The following is a 27,045-nucleotide window of genomic DNA, read 5'->3' as shown; positions in this document are numbered from 1 at the left end:
GCTCGTATACAGCGGCCCCGACAAGACTGCGCAGTTGGTTATAACCAGTTTTGTGGACCGATAGATTTCTCTTCTCTCGTTGACACAAAGCTTCTGCCTCTTGCTTGAATCTATTCGAGCCACCTCAGCCAAGTTGTCTGTGGAACAAACAAAACATGGCTTCGGTGGAGGAGAGTACAGCCCAGCCCAGCATTTCTGCTGGATTTCCAGCGTCTCTTTCCCACTTCATGCTCGTGGTTGTCGGAGAACCTTTATCTGAGGATTACATCGACCTCATCCTTGCTGAAGTGGAGAAAGGTATCGTATGGGTTTCCTGCATGCTATGATTGCCAGCCGTTTCGTTCAATAGCTGAATCAGTTGTTCTCGTAGCTTCTAAATGCCATGGGTGCAGCTCATGAGAAGGAGGAGAAATAGATGGAAAGGGATAGATGAAGAATTGATAAGGTGACTGGATTTCAGTCTAATTTTGTAACTGAGCTCTGCTCTGAGGAACAGTGCCAGTGGATGACTAGATGGAGTGATGATACACAGAGAGGGAGAGAGAGAGAGAAAGAGAGAACAGTACCCCCGGTAGATGATTATGATTGCTGAAGGCCAACCAAGTCCTCCTCATCACCTAAATGTAGACTGGGGATTGGTGCATGCTAGATCTACAATGCCCATCCCTGTTTATCATGCAGTGTGGATTTGATCTTCTCCATCTCCCTGTCACCCTGATTGATCTACCTAGCTTAGATTACTTAGAACCTTTTTCAACATTTTAGATACCCCCTGTGAGATCACACTAGTTGGTATAAAAAAAAATATGAAAATTACTGTTAAGTGATAGGACCCTACTAATGGTATCTTGGTTATAATATGGTATCAATGGAGTTGGAACTTAAACAAATACTCAGATGTGGTCATGCTTTATGTGCTACTACTGGTATATAGTGTATGTGAATGCTGTATTGTGAAAATGTATGTATCACGAGTGTGAGTTGCTAAGGACTGTTTCTCAAAGGACGGCTGTGCTGTGGTGGTATCCTGACACTGTGTGTGGACATTGGTTAGTGTTGTGATGCTGTTTGGTAGGAGAATATTAATGCCACAATGGAACATTATGTTACATGTAGGCCCCATGTATGACAGAATAATGTAAGAAGTAAGAATTGCCCCTGGTTTGTCATCAATCAGTCTAGCCTTTTCAATTTGAGGCATGTCGCTGATATGCTGAACTTTCTTTAAATTATGCGTAGATGAATTGCAACATTTTGTCTATTTGCTTTTTTACATGCTGAGGCTACATTTCTTTTTTTGAAATTGTCTTTTTTTGAAGTACATTTCTCTTTGGCATATTATCTTGTCACCATCCTATATATCGCCTTTTTTATAGGATAATGCTGAATGCCTTCATAATGATTAACTAAGTCAGGTATAACCTTGAAGCAACATTATTTGCAAGGCCTTGTGGTCATCACAGTGACCACCCAAAAAGAGATGTGTTTGCATGTTATGTTTTTAATACTAAGATTATTTCATACCAGAAAACTACAATTGTAGGATGCAACCCTTTCACTGCAGTGATTATTCTATCACAATGCTTGAATTATGATTGTGAAGTGAGGCAGTTATGAGGCTTGTATATACCAGGTACTTGAAATCAATGCATGGGAAATCAGTGATTCTCGTCATTATTAATGAAAACAATAAGCACAGTCCCTGGGGAGGGCTGTTAAGAGGGATTGTGTAATGATAAGCAGTCGTGCATGAAGGATTTTATTCTCTATGCTCTAGTTATTTCAAGCTGATGATTTATGGCTACAACCAGTACTAACTGACATCCCAATCACATGTTTATTTTGATTCACCACCACCAACAACAACAGCAACAACAACAGTGCTACTAAAGGGCTGCCATAATTTCTTGCATTCTAAAGCTGTGGCTTATCTGTGTTTCACAAAAATGAAGATATCTGTTTTGCTGATTTACAAACTGGCTCTGATTTGTCAAATGATTTTTGAGGCAGTATTTCACTGTTATCAGAACTTACCACAGCTTACAGGAAGTCAAATCCTGCAAACACTAGTATTAATATTCCAACAAATAACCCCCATGACAATCATGCTCTTGAAGACATACTCGCATAGTGGAACCTTGTTGAAATTCCATGCTATTTTTCTGCATCTTACACAGTCACCATGGTATCATGTTGCATTTTGATTTGCTTTGTAGTTGAGATTAGTCAGAATGTATTACTAAGGAGCTTCATGGTACTACAGGTGATTCCCATTATAACAAAGTCCTCAGGACCGGCAGTTTTCTTCCATTATATCAAAATTTTGTTATAATCGAACAAAGAAACATTAAAAAACAAAGAGTGGGTAATGAACATTGTGGTCTTAATAATCACTTCGTTGTAACCGAGAATTTCGTTATAACCGTGTTAGTTATAATGGGAGAGCACGATACTAGATCGTTACAGTTGGTACAAAGAAGAGCACACTAGTGGTTACTATTGAAGAAGTAGCTAGTTAATGGCTCATATATCACCTGCTCTCACTTGTAGTTAGTTACTAATACTCATTATTACTTCATGTGCTTTGAGTGTTGATTGATAGACAAACCCAAAGCCTTGTACACACTGTCCAAAGTCCGTGACACAAAAAGGGTTAACCAATTTTAGCCTTTGATTATCCCACTGTGCATAATTTGACCACATTGTGATCACTCTGTTGATGTGTTGTCTACACTTTGGGAGAGAGAGAGAATGTGGTTCATCACATTACCAGTCAAACAATTCTTCCAATTGCACGAGTTGTGAATACAACAATCGTGGGGATTGCCGCCTGGAATAATAGTGGAGCCGGTATTATTGGCCACCCTCCAAATCAAATCCCAACTGATGCCAGATTTTGCCTTTCCTGTGGTGTGGCTCTAATGCCGCGTTTCCTGTCTTCGCCTTCCCATGGTCCTCTCTGGAGGAGTTGCTCTTGTGTCGTGGGATTGGTGAGATAGAGAGAGATATCATTCCTTCCCATCTGTGCACAGATAAGTCAGAGATTGCTGTGGAGGAAATTTGTCCCTTTGTATTCATTTGGGTTCTTCCTGGCCCTCCTGCTTTCCAACCAAGGTTGGGGATCAGGAAAGAAAGAATGTGATTATTGTAATCTTCCTTTGTCTCTTTGTATTTTGATACATGCATAATTCAGCTCTTGGGAAGATTATGTTGGAATCCCTAAGGCTGAATAAATGGTATTGAAAAGACAGAATTACATTTTTTAGACTTCAAGCTACAAGTTTGTAGAAATTTAGATAACCCCCAAATGAATGTAGGTATGTGTACATGGAAGATGTGTGACAATAATTTCTCAGTGAGACGTGTTGTGATATTATCTACTTTCATGGAAATGTTGTACATCAAGCCACATGACATGGAGACCATACAATGTGGCTGTCCTTTACAACATGTAGGACTTCGAAATAACTTGTCCCACATTCTGCTGGCTGCATCCATGTCCAAGCTGATTCTGTAGCCAGCCTCGTCTTCAGTTTTTTTAAAAATTGTGCTGAAGTCATCATCACAGTTATAGCTGTAACAAAGACAGTGTATCCCGTCTCTTGCAATAATTTCTCATATAGCCGCAGAAATGAGTGGGCCCTAATTGAAATGTACACTTCAAAGAAAATCACTCCCATGCCAACACACATCACCGCCATGTTAATTGTGACATGCAAACCTGAGGTTACGTGAGAGACAAGACGAAGAGTAATATAAGGAGGACAGATTATCATAACTGGAAGCAGAGGGAACCATCAGTGCCTTGGAGGGACTGGGATGAAATTTGAGATGAAGTGAGTCATGAATTTGTTGTGAAGACCTGTGCATCACTCTCTCTCTCCCACGACTCATTCTTGGCCGCCTGCTCTGGGCCAGGGACATGGGTGAACTTGGGAGCTAGTTCAGATTTACCAAGGAACACGTTTGCAAACTCATGAGGAACAAGTTTAATATCGATTATATGGATGAATTATTTTCATCTTTATACAAGGTAGGTCTTAAAGCAAACATAAATCGTGTTCCTCACAAATATGCTTCAAATGGAACACCAGTATTACGGGTAATGGTTGTTCAGAAGTGTCCAGATTTCCTCTTGAGTTTTTCTTTATTCTGAGAATGCCAAGTGCGGTGTGATCGGCGTGACCACTAAAACATGATTGAGTGGTGAAGCATAGCTTGATAATGTATTCACTTACTGTCGTACATTGTTCAAGTAAATGTATGAAACTTAAATGTAAATTAAACAGGCCACGGTGTGTGTGAAGCAGATGCTCCATGGAAATTCATTTGTGTGTATAGTGTTGTTGTCTTCTAGGAGACTCGGCTCGTCAGTAATGATTCATGACTCCCAACATGTTAGGATACACGTTTCAGAAACGTGATAACAAATGAGCCCTTGTGTAAGTGTGAAAATGCTGTATGTGAGAAGCTCAGGTGCTGACATGTGAAAACTGCAGCATGCATAGTATGTAAAGCGAGTGTTGGGTTACCGTGAAGCACAACCCATACCATACATCATACCAGTCTAGTGGTTTCTTAACTACGCCCTAGACTTTGTCTCCCAGTCTGTGCTTTGAATATTAAGGTCAGTTGGGAGACGTTGCTGTTGCGGCAAGATTTCACCAAGTGTCAGAATTTGAACTTTGTGAGGTACAACTGTAGCTTATTAAATATTAGCATTATTACATGTATATAATCATAATTCGTGATGTGACTGAAACCTTTTCTTCATCTTCATGATTTTTACATCTGGTATCCAGATTAACCGTGGTGATTGTAAGTAATTTACTACCCATGACAGCCTGTCCCAGTGTTCCTAAAGAAACTGGGGCACTGGGGTTCAGAAAAACACAGCTTCGTTCCAAGTTCAATTTCTGGCTGTCTGATGCATGCAACTTGACATGAATTGTTTTGAACCAACGTATGAAATAGACTTTCCCGTTTGAATACAAATGTGCACTTTACAACCATGTGCTGTGCAATATGAAAGCTAGTGACAGGACATGATGTATGGTTTGTTGATTCTGCTCGTGAATGTCTTTGCTCGAAGATAAGGTGTGCTGTAGATAGGCCTACTTCTTGGGCGAAGGCTACCAATGTTTGCCTGCTGTTACTCTCTGGATGGTGCTAAGCACACAGAAACAGGAAGTGGGCATTTGGTTAACATTGTTCCACCTAGTTTTTTCTTTTTGTGTGATTGATTCCAGTGCTGCTTAGTGAGAGGAAATGTACTCATTGAATGTTCCAAGAAATCAGTTGCAAGTGATAGAATGCTTTCTAGCTGTTATCCACAGAACTGTAATGAGAAGTGGAAGAGCTTGGGAGGGCAAATTGTATTTCCTGTTAGAGAGGTCAGTAGAAAACAAAAGCAAAACAACTGCAGCAGAAAAAAAAAAACCAGCAAAAGAGAGGTACTTCCTGTTTGACTGAAAAGAGACTAGGCAAAAATGCCTGAAAGAGCTGACCTGGCTGGCAACGACCCAATGGCAGATGAGTAAAATTGTTTGTTACCTGGGAAACCTGATCAGTTTCTCAGGCAGACTGACCAGTGGGAAGAATAAATTAGAGAAAGTTTTACACTGATATTTCTTTGTGAACACAAATAATTGTTCATTGACTGGTGTGATTCACTACCCATCCATCTGTTCCACAACTGCTGTGCTTTAATTCTTTCCCCACAATCATGCATTTACCCCCCCCCCCCCCCCCATTAGCAGAACATGTAAAATGTGACTTTGTTTTGCATCAATTTTACTACCCTTTGATCCTTTCTGAGAATACATTTCATATGAGTTCTTTGTTTTGGTTTAAGTGTTGTTGTTTTTTTCTTGGTGTAATCGTGCTGAAAGTTTGCCTTCTGCACTGCTCCCAAGAAATAAAAAATGCAAGCATTTGGTAAGAGATCGCAACACTTGTGCTGCATCTTGTGAAGCAGATACCCTAATGATGTGGTCAGCTAACTTTAGCTTAAGACAAGTGTCACATGTGCTGTACCAAAGGAATATGGACACATTGGTTTGTAGAGGGTCAATTTTAATAATACTTTTAGCCCCTTGGTCATATAATCATGCTTTATCAGTGTGTGAGAATGGGAGGGACATAGAATATGAGTGTAAAATGAGGAATAATTCTATGCATTCAATTTGGCGAATTTTGCGAGAGCCAAGATTCGCGAAATGTAAATGCACTCTATAGGCCTATGCATTGAATGTTAAAGGCAATTAGAGAAAATTTCATGCACCGAAAATATCTCGTTTTACAGTTAGTTCCGTGAGGAAGAAAATGGTCTCCATTGTAGTCATACACATAGTCCACTTCTCAGTGTCTTTGATGCAGACATTGCAATGTTGGCCCTCGTATTCCAGGATGTGGGTTCTCACGAACTGACTCCGCCCTGCACAATGCGGCACTGACTGCCTTTTATTGGTTTAGCCGAAGTACACATTTTTTATTAAGATTTCAACCTCCACTGCACAGAAGTGTTTCGGTATTCATTTCATACGTGTTGAAAAGAGAAGTGAAAGAAGTTCCAGACACAGCAAGTTGTGTGTGTCTTATATGTCAATATTTTCCCCCATTGATGTCTGAATTTCTGTTTCAGTCATCACGGAGCAATGCAATATGAAAAGAAATGTAATATGAAAGGAAAAAAAAATCAACTAATGTCTCCAAGTACTCTTTTAATCTGTTGTATGGAACCGCCGATTCCTAAATATTGCTGGTAGAGGATTTGCGGCCAAGAATTCATCTGCAGAAGTAATTGTATGGGTGAGCGGTTTTCTATTTTCGCAGACCTGCTAAGTGTCTGGGGACCAGACAGTGTGCATACAAAAGACCTATTATTTGATTCAACAAAAGCCTTTCAAATGCAGGCACAATGGCTGCAAGATGACTCATTCAGTGGGCTACCCCAGCAGTTGGGAGCTTTAAAGGGACTCATCAACTTTTTTCAGAGTATTTCATACCACAAGGGATGATGCTGTTGATTCTACACTGAACAGGGATCACCTCTTTCTCTCCAGGCCTATGACGTAATGTCTACCAGGATATGTCTTGGTAATCTCTGATAAATTATTTCCATAATAAGACATTGAAAATCGAGAGTGATACAATACATGAAATTGAATTTATTTAATGCTACCTGTCTCGTGCATAGCTTTTAAAAAATATGTGAAATTATATCATTGCAGACTAGTCATCATTGTGATATTAAGCAATATAGTTCATATTTCGTGCTAATATTTCAAATTACACTGAAGAGTAGGAGGCTGTGTGAATCAATAGGGATTAAGATTAAGATGAGGCGATCCCTATCTGTTGACAATATATTGGAAGACACATCTGGATATCTGTGAGGATGGAGGTAGAGAACATGCCATTTCATATTTTTCCTGTCCCCCAAAAGAAATATGACAAATCAGTCATTCAATTAGCCAAATTTTGATTAAAAAGAGATTTTCTTAACCTTGAAGTGTGGCACCTGCCTTCTTCTCTTCTTCTTCTCATTGAAGACCACCAAGAAATAAGTGGTAGACTTTGCAGTTTTGTTTTGTTGGCAGCCTAAACTTGAGACAGCTTCAAGATTGAATATCTTTTGGCAAACAAATGGCTCAATCTTTGTGATTTGAAGTTATGAGCATCAATACTCTCCCAGTGTTTCAGGACTTCAACGCATGAAATTACACATGAAACAATTAAATTCTCAGAGTGAAATTATGATAATCTTTCAGTGACATTGTTTTGATTTGATTTGATTTGATTTGATTATTTTTATCAGACAAAAAGTACAATCTGCATGGGTATTTTTTTTTTTGTTTTTTGTTGCTGTAATGGACCATTTTCTGCCTAAGACCGGGGTTTCTAGTCAAATTTTATGAGCTCGGACTGCTAAGTCATGAAAACATGTAATGGAAGTGACCTCGGAAGATCTGGGAAATATCTGTTTCCTTTTCCAAACTTTTCTAGGCTATTATGATCACAAACTGCCTGAGCCAGTTCCTCCCACAGAGTCTTTACTATCATTGCCTCAATTCACTGCATTGCTTCTTCTTCTTGACTGGAATTTTATGAATTGCTTCCTAGATTTTCACAGTCACCCTTTCATATAGGGTATCAAAATATGTATTGGTTAGTCTTTGACAAGATAATCCAGCTATAAGAGCACATCAAACGGACAAAAGATTTAGGAGGACATATTCTTATTGAAATGAGTGTTTGAAAAGTGCAGTTTCTCAAAAAAATAAAAACCGAAAATTGTAGTGCTCTAAGACATAACCCCGCTTGAAAAATATCACAGTGCACTGCCATTCTCATTGGGTATTCAACTAACACAGTTCAATTACAAAACTCTTGTTACATTGAAGTAGACATTGGGGTCCCAAAATTATTTTCTATCTAGATAGATATATAAATAGCCAAACAATTGAATATCTAGTTTAATTGATATCAAAAATTTTATATTTTATAACAAAAGTTCCCTGAACTAATGTTAGGAGAAAGTTAATTCCTATGAAGAGAATGCTTTTTATTTGAGAAAGTAAAAATATGATTTTTTTTTCCATTCATGAGCATATGATGCAGTCAGCTGTGAGAAGATGTGATGGGTCTTCATGACATCAGAAGATACCTCAGCTGGTATTCAAATTATGAGTGTGATGGATCGTTGTGGTATAGTGGAATGATATTTGGACTCCTACTCTGGAGATCCCGAGTTCATATTTCACCAGGTTCATACTTCTGTGGACAAGGTATTTTACCTATGATGTCCCTTTTGACTCGATTATGTGGGTATCCAGCTGTGATGAAATTTATGATGGCAAGGAAAAATATAGGTGGTGCTAGACTACTAACACTGGTAGAAAAAAAAAGCCCAGGTGTTTGTTAACCTGTTGAGGATGAGTTCTGAGTATACTCGGGCAGGTATATCTATGGGAAGTGCATGTTGTAGCAAAATTAGCCTGTCCTCAATGGGATAATCATGGTTATGATCATCATTTAAAGGGGAAGGCTAGTAACTGATCAGTGGGAATCAGTGGAAATGCTTGGAGATGATTGTTCCAATCCTTATGGGATTCATTCAAGAGTTCATTGTATATCTATTGTTGTGTGAAAATGATTTGCTTCAGAATGGTCTCATATTCAAGTAATGTGCAGTTTAATGCTTCCAGGTTAGCGTCCCTGGTCAGTGACGGGGCATTAATCTGCACATTACTTGAATATGAGACCGTTCTGAAGCAAATCATTTTCACACAACAATAGATATACAATGAACTCTTCAATGAATCCCATAAGGATTGGAACAATCATCTCCCAGCATTTCCACTGATTCCCACTGATCAGTTACTAGCCTTCCCCTTTAACCTCCAATGACCTTTTATGAACCAGGCCACTTAAAGCTCAAACTTGGCAACCTGTGTTGTTAGCATTTGGTTAATCCCCAACCTTGACCTTATTGTTATTTACGCCAGTGTAAACCCTCCTCAAGTCTATATAAACAGGAAGACCATTATGTCACAGTAGGGGATTAGGGGGATTAGGTAATCTTCATTCCTTGACAGTTAGTTTCCAGTCATGCATATCAGTCTGCAAAGGAAGTACCCTAGCTGAAATGTGCCATTCAGGGTGTGAAGCTGTGCATGGATTTAGTTGCCAAATTTTAATCTAGAGCTTTTTTGATATATGACTGGCTAATGTTATGCAGATTTGTTGAAAACAACTTCAGTCTTGAAATGTATAATGTCAGATATTTACATTGATATTATCTACCATTGTAGGCAGATTTTGGATCTCTTGGGGATATTGAAAGATATTTCAAGGCTGCCCTTATATTTTACATTTTGGCAAGAGTTGATACAATGCATAGTAAGTGGCGAGTATGCTGCCTGTGTATGTGGATGTGTTGTCATTAAACCCATGCACATTCAGTGAACAAAGATCACATGAATAGCGGGCAAAATGTTGCCGAAATCCTAGGGCAACATGACTCACTGCATGGGATGACCTGGGCAAGCTCGCTCCGCCAATGTCGTGATATTATGATTAGGAGAAACAGGGCGAAGTGTCACGGCCAATGCGGTGCATGGTGTGCTGATGTGTATTCAGCTTGTCAGTGCTAATGATCACCAAAACATGCGAAAATCAACTCATATTGCGTGCGACAGTCAACCCCGGCCTGCTACCTCCCCCCCCCCCCCCCCAAGCAAAATTGCTGGTTTAGAAGGATTTCACCAAAGTGTTACTTTCATTTCCTTCTCTCTTGCTACTTATAAGCTGCATAATGAATGCTCAAATTTCTCCTCATAATACAGGCTTCGGAGACTTTAACCACAAAGATGGTACCGTATTCATTATTAGAAAGCCGAATGCTTCAGAAACACTTCATAATTTCTTAAGTGCAATGCAGAACATACAAGTATCAGCCTGAGTGTAGCATTAATTTTAATACTTGGAATCCGCTGATGACTGGTGTCCATTACACTTGATGCGTTGACTGCCTACAATTGCTTGATTTATCAAGTTTTTCGTATTTCATGCATTGTATATACACATTGTGCCAACAGTGCATGTCACATTTATTGTTCTTGAAAAAACAAACAAAACAAAAACAAAACTGTTTCAATGTAAAACATGAAGTGTGCAGGGCAGGTAAAGAGGGTGCTAAGTCCCCACCCCCCCCCCCCCCCCAAGAACTGTCTGACGTCAAAGCACCGTGCCAAATGGATTATATGCTAACACTAAATGCAATTGACTCACAAATAAAAGCCAGTGGAAGACTTCCATCGTGGCTTGCAGCTCATTCACTGTAGTCAAATGATTAAAAGCCTGGCTAAGAAGACACCAGAGAACATTCTGAGAACCCCAGATCTTCACAGGTCTGTGAATTTAGCAAGCCATAGTCCCTTGCCATTGTGATATATGCACAGACAAAATTGATAACTTTTATACTATACAATATAATTTTCCCCCATGCAATGTGCTAAAATGTCAAGTTATGGACAAACTGAGCATGATTAGAGGCAGGGGACATGTAGCTTGCACCAGGCCCACTTCTGAATTGATATCAACATTTAAATTTACTGCTCTTTGTCTTCACCATGTATTTACTTTCTAATGTCTGTTTACTGTTGATGTAAAAGGATTTTTCACAAAAAAAAAAGAAAAAAGAAAAAAGGGTTTTGCCAAATCTTGTGTTGATCTGCTGATGGTCCAAACACCTTTAGTCAGTTGTTGGGCTCTTCAATCGAAAATGGAAGCCAGCACATTAGATTGATAATCTAATGTGCTAGCTTCCATTTTCATTTCTTTCTTCTCTATCTTGTTGAGGTGGTGATAAGGTGTGAGGAAGATACATAACAGGTAGTCGGGTTACATTATTCCTACCTGGGGGCCCCCTGGATTGGCGACCAGTCATAACAGTTGGAGCAAACATGGTTCAAATTTTGTCAGTTGTTGTTGTCTTTGCTTCTTTCTTCATCTTTATATCTCTCATTTTTCATTCTAGGAGCACTGACAGAGACTCCAACTCTCCTGCTTTCGACGGGAGATCTCCCTCGGAAAGCCCATTTTTGCAGAATCTCCCGTTCTCCCGCTTGAGATTTAATTTCTCCCGCTTGAAATGATTTCTTACTTAATTTCATTGTATGTTGAAAAATAAGCCGTTGATAGCACGAGAGAGCATCTAGAATCATAAACCGCGAGGGACTTCGCGCCTGATCAAGTTAGAATCTCCCGATTGCTAGGGGTTTCAGGCAGGAGAATCTCCAGATCAGAAGGTGCTTGGGGTTGGAGTCTCTGCACTGATGGGTTGCAGTGGATAAAGTGATGGACTCAAGAGAGGAGTTCTAGAGTTTAAAGGACATGTTCACCCAAATAGACATAATTATGTGGATTGAGTTAATGAAGAAATATTAAAAGTAGCAGTGCAAATTTGAGTAAAATTAGGCAATCGGTTCAAAAGTTTTGATTTCTTAAAGTTTTAGTGCCACTATATATCACTGGATGAGAAGACTACAACAATGTCTGATGTTAGTGCAGGACAATGGTATAAAGAAAATATACCTTTTAAACAGAATTCAACATATTTTGGTATTTCAAGCAAAATGAAATTGAGCTTTTGACTTGTAAACCTCTGTCAGAAAGGAGGGGGGAACAATATTTAATACCCTTTACATGTGAAATACCAAAACTGAAATCTGTGGAATTCCCTTTATATTTTCTTTACATCATTGTCCTGCATTGATGTCACAAAGTGATGTAGTCTTCTTATCCGGCAATGGTGGCACTGAAACTTTAAAGATGTGTAACTTTTGAATGGAATGTTTTGATTTTCCTCAAACTTCTCTTATATGTTCTACCAATATTGCCGCATTCACTCAATCCACTGGTATGTATTTTGCTGAACTTTTCCTTTAAATTCTGCCTGTTGCTCACATCCACAGACAAGATGATAAACTCACAATGCCCATATTTATTTAGGTAGTCCATAAGTGAGTTAGTGTAAAATCTGCATTCTTCTCAGCTGGGTAAGATGAATTTTAGTGTTTAGTTTTCGAAAACAGTCATGACAGCTGAGCAAAACCTTTTAACAGCTCACTGCTGCCGTAGCAATTATTAAGGGCTTTGGTGGCAAATACTAGGGTTAAATGTAACTTGTTCGTAGTTACCATGCAACGGAAAAAACAAAACGAAAACAAAATTATGAACAAGTAGAGCAGTAAGGAAAAAATTAGGAAGCTTTCCTCTTATGCTAGTTCCATGTCGCGTGAAATTTGCAAAAATATCTAATTTTTCATTGCTCTTTGGTAAAAAGGACAATATATTAGCATTGCAATTTTTATCACCACATTCATCCACAGGATGAAATTATACACTGAGAATTGACAGAACATTGGGAAATTTTAAATATCTATATTTAGCACTGAGCAGAAAATTCATGCATAGCATAAAAACTTACTGACAGTGGAACTTTCAAAATATCCCAGTTCTTAAAAATTATATAGTAAAATGTGTAATTTGTATGAAACTGTTTTGTTGTTGTTGAAGAATATGGGTAATAATCTTTGATGAGGAGTGAGAAAATATTGTGATATGCCAACCAAAATTTAAAAAAGGCATTGACAAGGAATGTCTGAATGGATATTAAAGTTGTCTGGTGGTGATGCACTTTCTGGAAAGGAATTGGTAATACATGTTCTGTACATGTGGTAGTTTCTGCTTTTTCTAATACATCTGCATACATCATCAAATGGATTCCAAGAAATACTTTAATAGTATGCATTGTTTTCCAATGTGTACAATTTACACACAACTCTTGCAGATAACTTAGTAAGTACATAAACACACACACTTATCTCAGACACATAGTGCACAGTGACATACTCTTAAGAACTAAAGCTAATAACTGTTAATTTTTTTTATGCAAAGCAAATCATACTTAAAGAAAATTCAGACATGACATGATGGTCCCATCCTTTTATCCAATTCTTCCCTCATACCATGTTCATGTCTAGCTGACAAAAGCCAACATCAGAAGGTGATAAGTCACATTTATTCACCAACCAAGCAAACATAATCCAGGAAGTTCTACAAGGTAACCCATTGCCCACCAGGGATGTGTTAGGTTCCTTGAGAGTCTACTCAGACATCAGAATCTTGGGAAGGAATGAGTTGATCAAGAGAAAGAAAAATGGAGCTTGAAGGTTCCATTCCAAAGATCAAGGTAAACGAGACACTATGTTTGTGCTAGGTGCACATAGACCTCCTTGACAGTGCAGATGTTTTTATCAAGTATTGGTGTTCAGTGGAATCTATGTCAACTCATAACATAGTAAATTTGTTACCTTTTCTTCTTCTCAGGGAGATGGGTTAGTCCATTTAAACAGAAGGGATTATAAATTGCAGTTAAAAAAGAATGAGGGAAGAGTTAATCTTATCCATAGATAATTCCAACTGTATTTCAAGAACAACTTTAAAAGGTCTAAGTTAGATTCTTCTTCTTTTTTTAGGGTGAAAAGTACATGTGATACTGTCTTGTTTTATTCTGATAATGTGCAGTTGTACAATATGGATGCATCAACCACAGTAAAAACTATTCTTTACAGGCATAGCACATGGTTAATTGGCAAAAATTATAATTTGAGTTTTCATCAATCATTAAATTGATGCATTTTCTCTCATTTGTAGCCCCTGTAGATTAAAGTTCTAGCTGGGGACTTATCTTAATCCAAACAACAAAAGCAGAGGACATTACTTTGCATTGTTCACCAATTGGTACATCCTCCAAGTACTTCCTCTGCTCATGAGCACAGTTGTCTGGAAGCTATGTAATTGCCAATGAACAGAGATTACATTAAATCCAACTGTAATCCTTATTACACACAATATATGTATATCACCATGGCCTTCCTATTGGACTGAGACACATTGCTGCGCATGAGTGGGGTACCAAACTTACAGTTTGGTTAACTTTGGAAAAACCTGAATACTGCTGAATATTCATACTTGCCAAGCTTAGACCCTGTAACTGTGCCTTGGCAAATAAAGGGTCAGGACTAGATGAGGAAATCATGTAAGAATGATTGAACACGTAATACATACACACACAAACATACACTCACAAACAAACAAATCAAACAACAACAGCAACAATGACAACAGCAGCAGCAGCAACAAGCAACAACAACAACAGCAACAGCAGTAGCAACAACAATATCAGCAACAACTACAACAGCAGCAGCAACAACAACAACAGCAGCAGCAGCAGCAGCAACAACAACAATACAACTTGATGTATTTTGTGTTTGTGTGTTTACTTGTGCAGCAGTAATACTCCATGTTAGGTCATCATCTACAGAATGCACATACAGGCTATGCTATGTGTTGGGTTGATGTACTTTTGTCTAATGAGAGCTGGAGAGATTCAAACTTTACCTTTAAGCAAGGAGTGCTTGTTTCCCCCTCGATTCATTGCATTGATAATGCTTGTACAGTGTAATAGAGTTCTAAGAAAGAGGGTACTTCTGTGATCAATGTTGTCGTGGGTACCCCAAACTGCATTTGTGTTGTGGTTATCACTTGGAAAGAATGTAATTTGCTTGTTTTGGAATGTATGTATTATACAACTTTTTTTCCCCCTTCCTAATGCAAAGTTCTTGTGGTCTATGATTCATTTTCTTTCATGGAGAATTTTGTGCGTAAACAAGGATCTTCAGTTAGGGGTGAATGCAAATTGGTGAAGACATTTGGTGGAGAATGGCGACATCACGAGGGCGTTGAAGGCAATAAGTCGCAGGAGTTCGCGCTGTGCTTCAATCGCGCCCCTTTAAAGGTTGGAAATTAAGTAGGGTTACTCTGTCAGCAGACCTGGGTTGAACGGCTCCAGTGCGACTGGGAGAAAAACAATTGCTTTCCTAGCAACTGGCTGGCATCCCCTCTCCCCAATCAAGGCTCAGAAAGGAGCTTGTGGTTTGGTGATCTCACGGATTCACCTGTTCCGCCAGAAAGTGCCATGTTGTACAGAGGATTAGTCATTTTTTTTTTTTTTTTGTTTCCCTTCAGGGTCCAAATGAGCGTGCATCCCGCTCATGGCATCGCACACTGAATGCGCAGATGTACACACATGCTCTTATGAATCTATTCTTCTCCTTCCAGATAGTTTTCAATATGAATTAAGTGTCATCAATGAAAATGGTGACTCAGCCAACAGAATAGACAAGGAAGTGGACACAAGATTTTTTATCTTTATTATTATTATTATTGGTTTTGTTTTGTTTTGTTTTTGTTTTGCTTTGTTTGTTTGTTTGTTTGTTTGTTTTTTTTGGGGGGGGGCAATAGAATCAACTCCCGTGCCAAAGTGTACATCCCATACATGCCACATTATTCTGAGATTACAATGCATGACGACATTGAAAACATTTTTTTGAAAGCCATGTTACTTTTTATATTTAAGCGTTCCTGCTTGAAATTCAGTACAGTATAGTTATAGAGAAAATGGCAAACTTTGCTGTGAGGTATATTTTATGACAAAGGTATGGCTATTTTTCTTGCAAATGGCCAATATTTGAATCATAACCCCCAAACAGCTGGCAAAATTGTAATCAGGGTCATAATTACACATTAGATCTGGGAGACAGCTATTTGAAGACATGACCTCAAAAGAAAATCAGAATTTACTCAAAAAATCCATGGTTTATGCAGGGAATGCAGCTGTACAGTCTGTATCGACCCGGTTCGAGCCGTCGTCGAGATCCACATTGACCCGCATCATAACCCGTGTCAATTCCTGATGGATTTCAGGGGCTACGATACGGCGGTGAAAAATTTTTGGTCATGTTCAAAATTTTCTCACGGATTTAAATTCTGTATTGATATCCGAATTGACCCGGTTCGAACCGCATTGACTTGCATTGACTCACTGCAACCCGCAGCGTAAAACCGTATGGACCCTTGCCGTATACCGCATTGTCTTCATGCAGCGGATGATGACAAGGTTTACATCCGGGTCGGTATGTGTCGAAGTGGGTTGACATGGGTCGATAGGGGTCGAAAAGGATTCAGTTAAGGATTTAAAGCGGATTTTCATACAGTTTGATACTGGTCAATACGGGTCTCTACGGCCCAAACCGGGATAATACAGTTTTAATTCCTTATGGACCCGGTTCAAAATCCGGCCGTGTGTGACTGTAGCATAAATTACCCACCATTCCGGGATTTATCCGGCTCGTTTTCACCAGTATCAAATCCGTTTTGTGACCCGGCTGTGTGTGACTGTAGCATTAGGAATGGAATCGCACTTGACTCTTTCAATGCACTGTGGCATATTGCGATACCGTGTAGCTATCGTTTTCGTGCGAGATTGTACATTTTAGCAAAAAAATTTGGAAGTTGGCAAGCCATTGACTGATTTCGGGGTGCGAATGTGGCAAGCAAAGATTCAAGAAGCAGCCTCAGAGACATAATCTCTTTGGGTAAACACATGGCTTGCCTGATTCCAGTACTGGATAGGTTAAGCTCAAAGAGGTATGCATACGAAGCACACACAAAATTTAAAGTAGGCCTACCAACTTGCTAAGCTTCAATAGTCCATCAAATCCTGTGATAATCTATGAAGTGAAATTGAGACTTGATACTGAGTGAAAGTGAGAACCAATTCACTAGGCTTAGGAAATTTATTTCAGTGTTAAGGATAATTAATCAAATTAAACAGCTTATGTAGATAGATTAAAGTCAGCATTTGAGTTTGTACCCTTAGAATTTGTCTTTTCTTTTCAAGTAAATTTGCTTATATACTTTAGTAGAATGTGGTAGTTTTTATTGTTATTGCTTAGTGAATCATTCTATTGCTTATAGAAGAAGACATTCTGGTAAACAGTTCATAGGGTATAACTGCTGGTATTTGAACTTTATGTTTTTATGGAGTGCCATTTGTCTCTGGCCCAGAGGAGACATATTATTTGGAAATTTATCTTTTTTTATGGCAGAGATAACAGAATAGTTGCACACGCGAGCAGAGTCTCTTGAAGATTGGTATTTTCATTTGGAATCAACATTCAATATTCAGGATTTTCTTTGTAGCCTTTTAGCGTTGAGTTAACCATAGCATAGCCATGTAAGATATATCTTGTTCTTTGACTTAAAAATTTTGTGAAATCAAGCACTTGTGGAAACCTATTTTGGTCTGCTAGAGAGGAGAGATTCAGTTGCTGACGAGGATGTTCGTGTTTGTGGAAACTAATCTTGTCAGTGGTATCACTTACATTTTCCCAGCCCAAATATACAAATCCAGAAATGGCTCGGATGGTTCTGCCAGTTTGAACGATAGCCTGGCCCTCCGACCCTCGTGACTGGCAACAAGGCATGAAGTTGAAAGGAAAGGGTGTCAAGTTTACTTTCGCTGCCACCCGAAAATACTGACATACTGACTCTAGAGAGTACAGGGGATCCACTGTGAGCTGCATTCATTGGTAAAGCACATCTGTAGCCTTTTTGGTCTGGTTTTGGTCTTCACGTTCAGTGACTGTAAAATTCTACAGATATAGAATGGCTATTAATCTTCCTAGAAATCATTCGATTTTAATTCACGAATGGGTTTGAGATATCATAAACATTGACTAATGTAATATGAATTTCTGCTAATTGAAAGATTGATCAATGTTTTTAATGATGCCATTAATAGCAATAATACTGTAGTGTTGGAATTGCTATTCTACTACTACTACTACTACTACTGCTACTACTACTATTACTACTACTACTGCTACTACTGCTACTACTACTACTACTACTACTACTGCTACTACTATTACTACTACCACTACCTCTACTGTTGCTACGACTGTGCTTTTGCTACTGGTACTACTACTCCTGCAACTACTACTACTACTACTCCCGCAACCAACACTCCTGTTACCACGATCGCCCCTGCCAATATTGTTGATTATTAAATAGTCTCTGGTATAGGTTTTGTCAGTGCCACAAGAGCTGCCGAAAGCGATTTACAATTAGCTCAAGAATTCTATGAATCATTTGGAAGCCAGCCAGCGAGACGGATAATGTTTTCAACTAGCCCTGGGCATGCTCCGGGAGTCACTACTGATTCAGCGCTCCACGGTGTGGAGTACTGCTGTTTCCATTGTTTTAAAAAACAAGAAGACAACTCCCCCCCCCCCCCCCAATAAAAAACAAAACAAAACAAACACCAAACAAAAAAACAAAAAACAAAAACAAAAACAAAAAAAAAACGCTCATTCAGTCATCCCAAGTTGACAGTGTGTATAGAAAGGAATACTTTGAAACAGGTGTTGGCAAATGTCTGTGTGTGTGTATTTTGTAGGGTGTATTCTGAAGAGTCATATGAAGTGACTCTTTTTATCTTGCATCATGATGCAAAAACCAGTAAGTCTTGTTTGCGAATGATCATTTTGCAATTTGGATGAGCTTGCGCTGTGTTGCAGGGTTCTTCCTCCTTCTATTTATAAAGACGGAAATTAATCTTAGCATTGGGGTTATGAACCCTGAAATTAGAACAGATACAAAGTATGTTCTCTTTCATTCTTGGATATGAACTTTAGAGAGCACGGCTAATTTCCTCATCAATCTGTTCTGACTAATGTTTGAACAGAGCAATAATGAACAGTGACAGAAGAGCTCACCATGTATTAAATGTCACTATCTCTTGATTGATGAAGGATTCAGTTTTTACTGACTTGGCTCCGGGATATTCTTCACTAATCTGAAATTCTAGATGGCAGACTATTAAAATGCAAAATTGGCATTTGACCTGATTATGAATGATAGCTACTTCATTTTTCAATTCTCAAAAAGAAAAAAAAATATAAGAATGTTTTTGTGTTTGATGGAAAGTGAACTAGTGATTTGTGCAGTTTATTATTCTATTAATTTTTTGGAATTTTTTTTCCATACTTGTGTTCCAGTTATTATTGTTTGCATTGATACTGATTGATAACACTTGTATGCTGTAGCTATTGATGTGAAGTCTAGCAGAGCTTGCAAATTATGAAATAAATGTTCAGATGGGACTGGCTAAGGAATACATTGTTGGGGTTGTATTAAAGTTTTATACCAAGTAATGCTACATCTGTGGTGTGCGGTTAGCCTAACTGTTGTTGTAACGATCTAGCTGCTGAGGGGAATAAAGGGCTGCTTTGGAAGAGGAAGTGTTGATAGAAATGAACGTTAATGCCGAATGACCGATTTCCTTCCAGACAATTTCTGTAGTGCTGTTGAGGATTTGCTGAGGTAAGGTCTCTACCGGCAAGTTTTCGTTTGAATGTCTGGGACTTAAAGGGTGTGTACAGTTCTGGTTGAGGTGAGGATTTAGCTTTTCACGTTTTGCGAGATATTAAGAAACTACTCTGAGATGTCAAAGAGCATGCAATTCTAAGGGGTATCAAAAGTTTTTTGTGATGAAAATCGGTTTTGAAATGGCTGAAATATCCAAAAAAGAGGTGAAACAGAGAGATCCTAATAAAAGGCGTGGCCTGTCGCCTTTTATTATTATCACTTTTTTGAATATCTCAGTCATTTGAAAACCAATTTTCATCAAATAAACGTTGAATCCTTCTTAGAATTACATGCTCTTTCATATTTCATGAGAGGTATCTCATTATTTCACTTAGGAATGTTATAAACCTGAATCCCCACCTCAACCAGTACTGTACAGTCCCTTTAAAATGTGCTTTTTAATAAAAGTCCTTTGTTAGCTTTGAGTGCTGATTGGCACAGAAAACCCCATAGCATTGTACACACTGTCCAAAGTCCCTGGCACAGAAAGGGCTAAAGCCCAGGCATAGATCTATGAAGAAGTCATCATTTTATCTTTATCTTTTCTTTTCAAAGACCTTTGTTGTTACATGTGTTGACAGTGGTTAAAAAAATCAAACAAAACAAAAACAAAAACATGATAGCTCCAGTTCTAACATGGATTACACAAGATGATACCTCTTACATCAAATTTTAAAAACAAGACTCGCTAGTCTTTCATATCATTACCTGTGTCCTTTTTAAAGTGTATACGTGGTGTTATATCGGGTGCTGTTCGTTATTCCAAATGTTCGCTATTCCAAAGGTTCGTTGTTCCGAAGGTTCGTTAATCCGAAACACACAAATTCCCTATACCTAGAGGTTCGTCAATCCAAAAATGAAAAAGGGTTCGTTAATCCAAACATTTGTGGCGTTATTCCGAACATTGGTGGCGTCATTCCGAAGGTTCGTTATTCCGGAGATTCGTTAATCTGAAAATGAAATTCGGAATAAAGAACCTTCGGAGTAACAAATCTTCGGACTAAAGAGCCTTCGGAATTTCGAACCTCTGGAATAATGAGCTGTAGCCGTTATGTCAAGGCCATTTATTGTATGTTCTAGAATGAATTCTACACATATCACAAGTAAGGGTTGGGGATGTGGGAGTTGAGGATATGGAGGTTGGGTTTGTATGTCAAATTAGAATTTTGAAATTTTGTCACTAGGAATATCAGGAAAAGAGACATAACATTATGAAGAACGGAAAAGAAAAAGCAAGAGAAAGAAAAGCTGGGGCGCTACAAACTTTTGATTGAAATCACATGCAAGGCTCCACCAGTGACAAATTTATGTAGTGGACTGCATCTTACGACAGGAAGTCTCATGCACTTCCTTTAAATGCTACCTCGAGTTACAAAATAAAATCAAACAGCGGAGAGGAAGGAAATCTTGGCCAGGCACGTACAGATCATGCACCCATCCTCTGAGTTGTTTTAGACAGGAAATATCAGAAAGTATCAATGTTTATATGCATATATCAGATACCAGTGGTATTTCCTTATGGTGTGGTTGATATTTTTGCCCATGTGGGTTTCAAGGCCTCCTAGAGGTTCTGACAATAACCTGTTTCTAACAAGAGCCAGCCCTGTCATGTAATAACCCTATAGGGAATTACAATGCTGAGAGAGAGTGGGTTTACACATAATAGAAATTTACCCCAGGCATGAAATAACTTTCACACATAGTAGAAATTTACCCCTGGCATGATATAACTCTTACATGTAGTATAAATTTACCCAAGGCATGAAATAACTTTTACACATAGTTGAAATTTTATCCCTGGCATGAAATGATTTTTACACATAAGCCCTTTTTACACTTGTGTTTCGTAACCCCGGACTTTCTCTGACCCAGGACTATCGTTAGTCCCGTACCAATTTTTTCAGCTTTTTACACTGGCCAATTAGTCCCGTACTATCTCTTGTCCGGGGCTAAGGAGAAAACTGACCTTTTTACACTCGTATTTCTTAGCCCCGGACTTTCCAAACCACGTAAATATTCATGATTACGCTGTGTACTGTACACGTACACGCACGCACCGGCAGCACTTGATTACCTCGTTTCTGATTGGTCAGTGAGGGTCGGACTTCGTCTCCGTCACTTAGCCCAGGATTATTTTTTAGTTCTGTTTACACTCACTTGCTTGACACCGCAATTGCGGTGCTAGCACTGCAATTGCGGTGCTAACCCTGCTATTTTGCAGGGCCAGATAGTACTGGACTATCGGTGGGGCTAGCCCACTTTGGCAAAATGAGTGTAAACAGAAAGTGGGCTAAGGATAGTCCTGTACCAACGGTGGGGCTAAGGCCCCCCCTTAGCCCTACTGTTGGTACGGGACTAAGCAAAAATTTACAAGTGTAAAAAGCCCTATAGATATGTGTCCCTGGAGTGTCTGATTTTGCTTCAGGAATGAATACTTGTGTTTTGTTCAGTCACTTGTTTTTTATTGCTTACAAATGATTTTTTTTTTAATAATTTGAATTCTCCTTTGATACCAGCCTGACTGGTAAACCCGGAAACATTCTTTTTGTTAACTTTAGACATTCAAACTTCTTTTCAGTTCATATGATTAACCCATTTTTGGTTTGCTGAGATTGTAAATGAGAAAGGAGAACAGTTTCGAGATCATTTTTTAGAGTTCTATTATCCCGTTTAAGACAGTCTGATTTTGGAACATACATACATTATTTCCCATAAACACCTGCCCAAGTATACTCAGGACTAGTCTTCAGCAGGTTAAACTTCAATGTTGTCTGCAGGGGCGTATCCAGGGGGAAGCACCAGGTGCGTGCCCCCTTTATTTTTTGTTAAAACAAAAGAAATAAAAAAAAATGGGGGAGGGGTGCATGTGCCCCCCTCTTTAAAGGACAAGTTCACCTTCATAAACATAAGGATTGAGAGAATGTAGCAATATTAGTAGAACACATCAGTGAAAGTTTGAGGAAAATCAGACAATCCGTTCAAAAGTTATGAAGTTTTGAAGTTTTTGTGCAGTAACTGCTGGATGAGAAGACTACTGCAGCGTATGTATAACTTAGATGTCACATGCGTACAACAATATAAGGAAAATATAAAGAGAATTTCACAAAATTCCATCTTTTGAAAAAAGTGCACATTGCCCTGACTTGTTACCGACAAATGTTATGGGTAATATTATTCCCCCCGCCTTTAGAAAGAGGCAAGTCAAGTGCTCTTTTATTATGCGAAAAAAGTGAAAATATGTTGAATTTTCTTTTACATTTTCTTTATACTGTTGTATGCATATGACTCACAAGCTGTAGTAGTCTCCTCATCCAGCGGTTCCAACACAAAAATTTCAAAAATTCATAACTTTTGCATCGATTGTCCAATTTTCCTCAAACTTTCACTGATGTGTTCTACTATTATTGTTGCATTCTCTCAATCCTTATGTTTATGAAGGTGAACTTGTCCTTTAATTTTGTAAAGGCGCCTCCTCTTTACAGAATATCTGGATCTGCCCCTGCGGCTGTAACAAGGTCAAGAAGTACACCTGTCATCAAGTGGTGTCAAGTGTGAATCAAGTATGCATTACCTTATGCATACTAATGAGTGATCTGGGGGTGTGTCTTATCAAAAGTGTGGGTACGACTAGTGTCAACTTTACCTGCTAAGGTCTGATACCAGTATACAAAGTACCTGCTATACCTGTTTATTCCCGTAAAAGGTACCTTCAAAATATCTGTTATGATAAAGTATCTGGTGTGACATTTGGCTTCTGATAGGATGAAATACCATCTGATACAACACAGCATTTTATGTCATGAATTTTTTCTCTGGTCCTAGTGGAACAAAAGTCCTGTGTTGTTAATTTCTTGATATCTTCTTTTTTTTTTTAGCTTTTGATTTAAGAAAACACCTGGTGTAACAAACAAATTTCATCAGTCAAGGACCACTTTAAAGTTTTCCCATGTACATAACAGCATGACAGTTAAGTTTTATTTGCTTTTCCTGCATTTAAAAGTAAAAAAAAAGAATTAGTGTAGAGGGCATTGGCCTTTTGTGAAAGTGAGGTGTAGCAAAGTGAATGATCAAAGTGATATGTCTACGTTGACTGCCGAAAGAATGATGTGATGTCGTGTAGAACAGGATCTTACTTTGACAGGTACTCCTGTCATGCTTCGGGCTTAAATGCAACCTTCTCGGCTGACACGAAATTTGATCCTTGCATGGGATCTGATTTCAGTGAGATCCCCTGTCATTAAATTTGAAATTGACCCGGAAATGCTGGTAAAATGCAAGCACGCACGTCAGCCATTTACAGTATGTGAGTCAAGGATATGTTGATCAAAGAAATGGTCATTTTATTATTGATCAGTATCATTTTACCCATAAAGATTATCTCCTGGTATATATTGCATCATAATATTACATTATACATTGCATCACCAGGGTAATTCCTTTGCATGTTCATCTTACTGTTGTCCATAGTTTGGGCTAAAATTGAATTATTATTAACAAATTGCTGTGGAAAATGGTGATGGTGTTGATCACTACAATGAAAATTATGAAATGAGGTTTCATAGATTTAGTGTTTACAATAATGACGGGGGCGCTGTGGCATAGTGGATAAGACTCTTGACTTCCAATCGGAGGACCCCAGTTCGATTCCCACCCAGTGCTTACATCCTTGGACAAGATGTTTTTACCCACCATGTCCCTCTTAACCCAGGTGTATAAAAGATGGGAACCTGGCAACGCTAGGGTAATGACAATGGCAGGGGCCTCTGGTAGAGCAGTGGCAAAACTGAAGAAGCTATCCTAGGTAAAGAAGACATTATTATTATTATTTTTTTATAATTATTGTTATTATTATTATTATTATTGTTATAATAGTAGCAGTAGTAGTAGTAGTAATAATAATAATAATAATAATAATAATAATAATAATTATTATTATTATTATTATTATTATTACTCATTATTATTATGATGATATTGAATTCAGTGATCTTAATTTAGAGTGGGTATACCCTGTTTTATATTCTAGATCAACACAAACTATCATCTTCACAGATTGCCCTGCTCGCTTGAATATTCATAGTCTGCAGATGCGTGTGGCTTTATTACTGAGACAACCAGTCTTCATCAGTGGACGTCTCATTTTGTTTTTCTCTGCTAATGCTCACCACCTCGCGTATTTGCTATCATTCAGCTCTATAGTTCTCAAATTCCTCCTGAATAGCGCAGCCGTGACTAGACAAGCGGCAGTCATCACAGACTGCCTGTAGATAGATTTCTGTTCTTCTTCTCAGTTCTTAGCCACGGCGGCGTGGAGATGTTGGTTAGACATGAGCTACAAAGCCCCCGAGGTGGCGTGAATTGCATTATAATGCATCCTTTCGACCCTGCAGAATCTGCATTGGATCGGTCTCAAATGCTCCTCAAATGTCGATCAACTCGCGCTTCATTTCACGGCAGTATTTTCCCTTTCGCCTCGGTCTCGTGGCTTTTCCGTTCTCATGTATGCATACATGAATGCTATCTTCCCGAACTTTTTTTTTTTTCATGTTGTTTTCTTTCCTTCGTGCGGTCTCCAAGATCTATGAATAGGAAAGAGGCAGGGTTATTCAGCGGTTGGGGTGTGTACGGACTCTCAAATATCATGGCGTATTGTGTTCTTTGTGGTGGTTTCTGCATAGAAGTAGAGAATGCATTGATTTGAATTATGGAGCTTCCTTGAATAATAGTGGTCTCAAGAAATATGAGCTTTTGATTTCTACCTCAGATTATTCCTGATAGACTGGTGATGTGTATTTTGCTTGCCCAGCTGTAATATAATGATTTGACATAACGAGAACTACAGCAAGCAAATGACATAGATAGAATGGGATATATATTATACTGTATATGCCAAATATTTCGCGAGGTTTTTATTTTCGCGAATTTCTCGAGTCAGCCGCTATTTGCGAAATTAAAGACACATGAAAATAGTGACTGTGATCCCAATATGAATGTGAAGCACACGTACATTTCTCCGTTGAATACAGTACTCCATGATCGCGAATTTAACCACTCGCGAAATCATCGGGAAGTCTGGATTCGCGAAAATTTAGACTCGCTAGATATATAGCATATATGCAGTAAGCTTTGAAATTGTATCACCCAGTGCAGTGCAATCCGTACTAGGTTCTAGCATTGACCTTGAGTATCTTAGATAATGTGAGATTAAAAGAAAGAATTTGATATGAAAGCTTTATTTGGTGTAAAGAAAGAGGCAGCCGGAGATTGTTTTGTAACCTACCATCAATTCTAATAGTTGTTAAATATTTTTTTTTCTATGTCATACTGATGCATTTGATGCAAAGCATCAGTATGTCAGGTAGCATACATTGTTGTACACTTATTAACCCGTTGAGGACGAGTCTCAAGTATACTCGGGCAGGTGTCTATGGGAAACGTGTTGTAGCAAAATCAGTCTGTCCTTAGTGGGTTAAAAGAATCCTTTCAAGACCAAATTGGGAATTGCAATGATTATAATTGTACACATCCTACATTCCTGTGAAACTTTACTGACTGCTTGTAGCGGGGGGGGGGGGGGGGGTATACATTTCATTTCGTTTTTTTTTTTTCCAGTTGCATTACTCATGCCCTTGTGGGGCTAAGCAATTTCTGTCATACGGACTCGGTGCTATCAACAGTTCATTGGGCTTCAATGTCACCATTATCTACATGCCTCTTGATAATCAAGTGATTAGACCGTAATCAGGTATTTCTGCAATAGGTTTAGACTGATATCCTCATGCTTGTGGTATGCAGGGCCATTCATGATGTTGCCTGATGCCATATCAGAATGAGTCAATCTGAAAGAATGTATCATTTTGTTTTACAAGCAGTTGGAGTTCATCTTTCTCTTGGATACATGATCTGCTACAAACTTCAGGCATCAAAAGGTGCATTCACATATAAATTACAATGATATTAAATATCAGGGAAGTATGTTGGCGCCATTCTCATTGGCAAGATGCTACAGAATAGATAACACAGTATTTCACTCGGTACCATTCTTTTTCACAAAATGCCATGGTATTTTTGGCACCAACGTACACCTCTCTGAGGTTAGCACTGCACATGTGTACACGTAGGCCTATATCTTCTAATGGGAGAAGACGGGTAGTATGTCGGGTCGTGTCAGAAGTATACCGCTGTAGGTTCAGTACAGGGAAT

At 38.6% G+C, this 27,045-nt stretch overlaps 1 protein-coding gene across 1 annotated transcript in view; it reads left to right on the top strand.

Annotated features, from left to right (window-relative positions):
- The window catches only part of LOC139717039 (uncharacterized), a 93,627-nt gene continuing 66,582 nt past the window's right edge, over positions 1-27,045 (top strand). The window contains exon 1 of the mRNA XM_071628551.1: positions 1-297. Coding sequence (XP_071484652.1) covers positions 156-297 — 142 coding nt within the window. The 5' untranslated portion in view covers positions 1-155. The remainder of the gene's footprint in view (positions 298-27,045) is intronic.

This window comes from Diadema antillarum, unplaced genomic scaffold, assembly GCF_040938485.1.
Source record: "Diadema antillarum isolate AM-2024a unplaced genomic scaffold, OU_Dant_1.0 scf00000071, whole genome shotgun sequence".
Taxonomy (NCBI): Eukaryota; Metazoa; Echinodermata; class Echinoidea; order Diadematoida; family Diadematidae; genus Diadema; species Diadema antillarum.
Note: the sequence above shows the minus strand (reverse complement) of the source record. Positions and strands in the feature narration are given on the sequence as shown.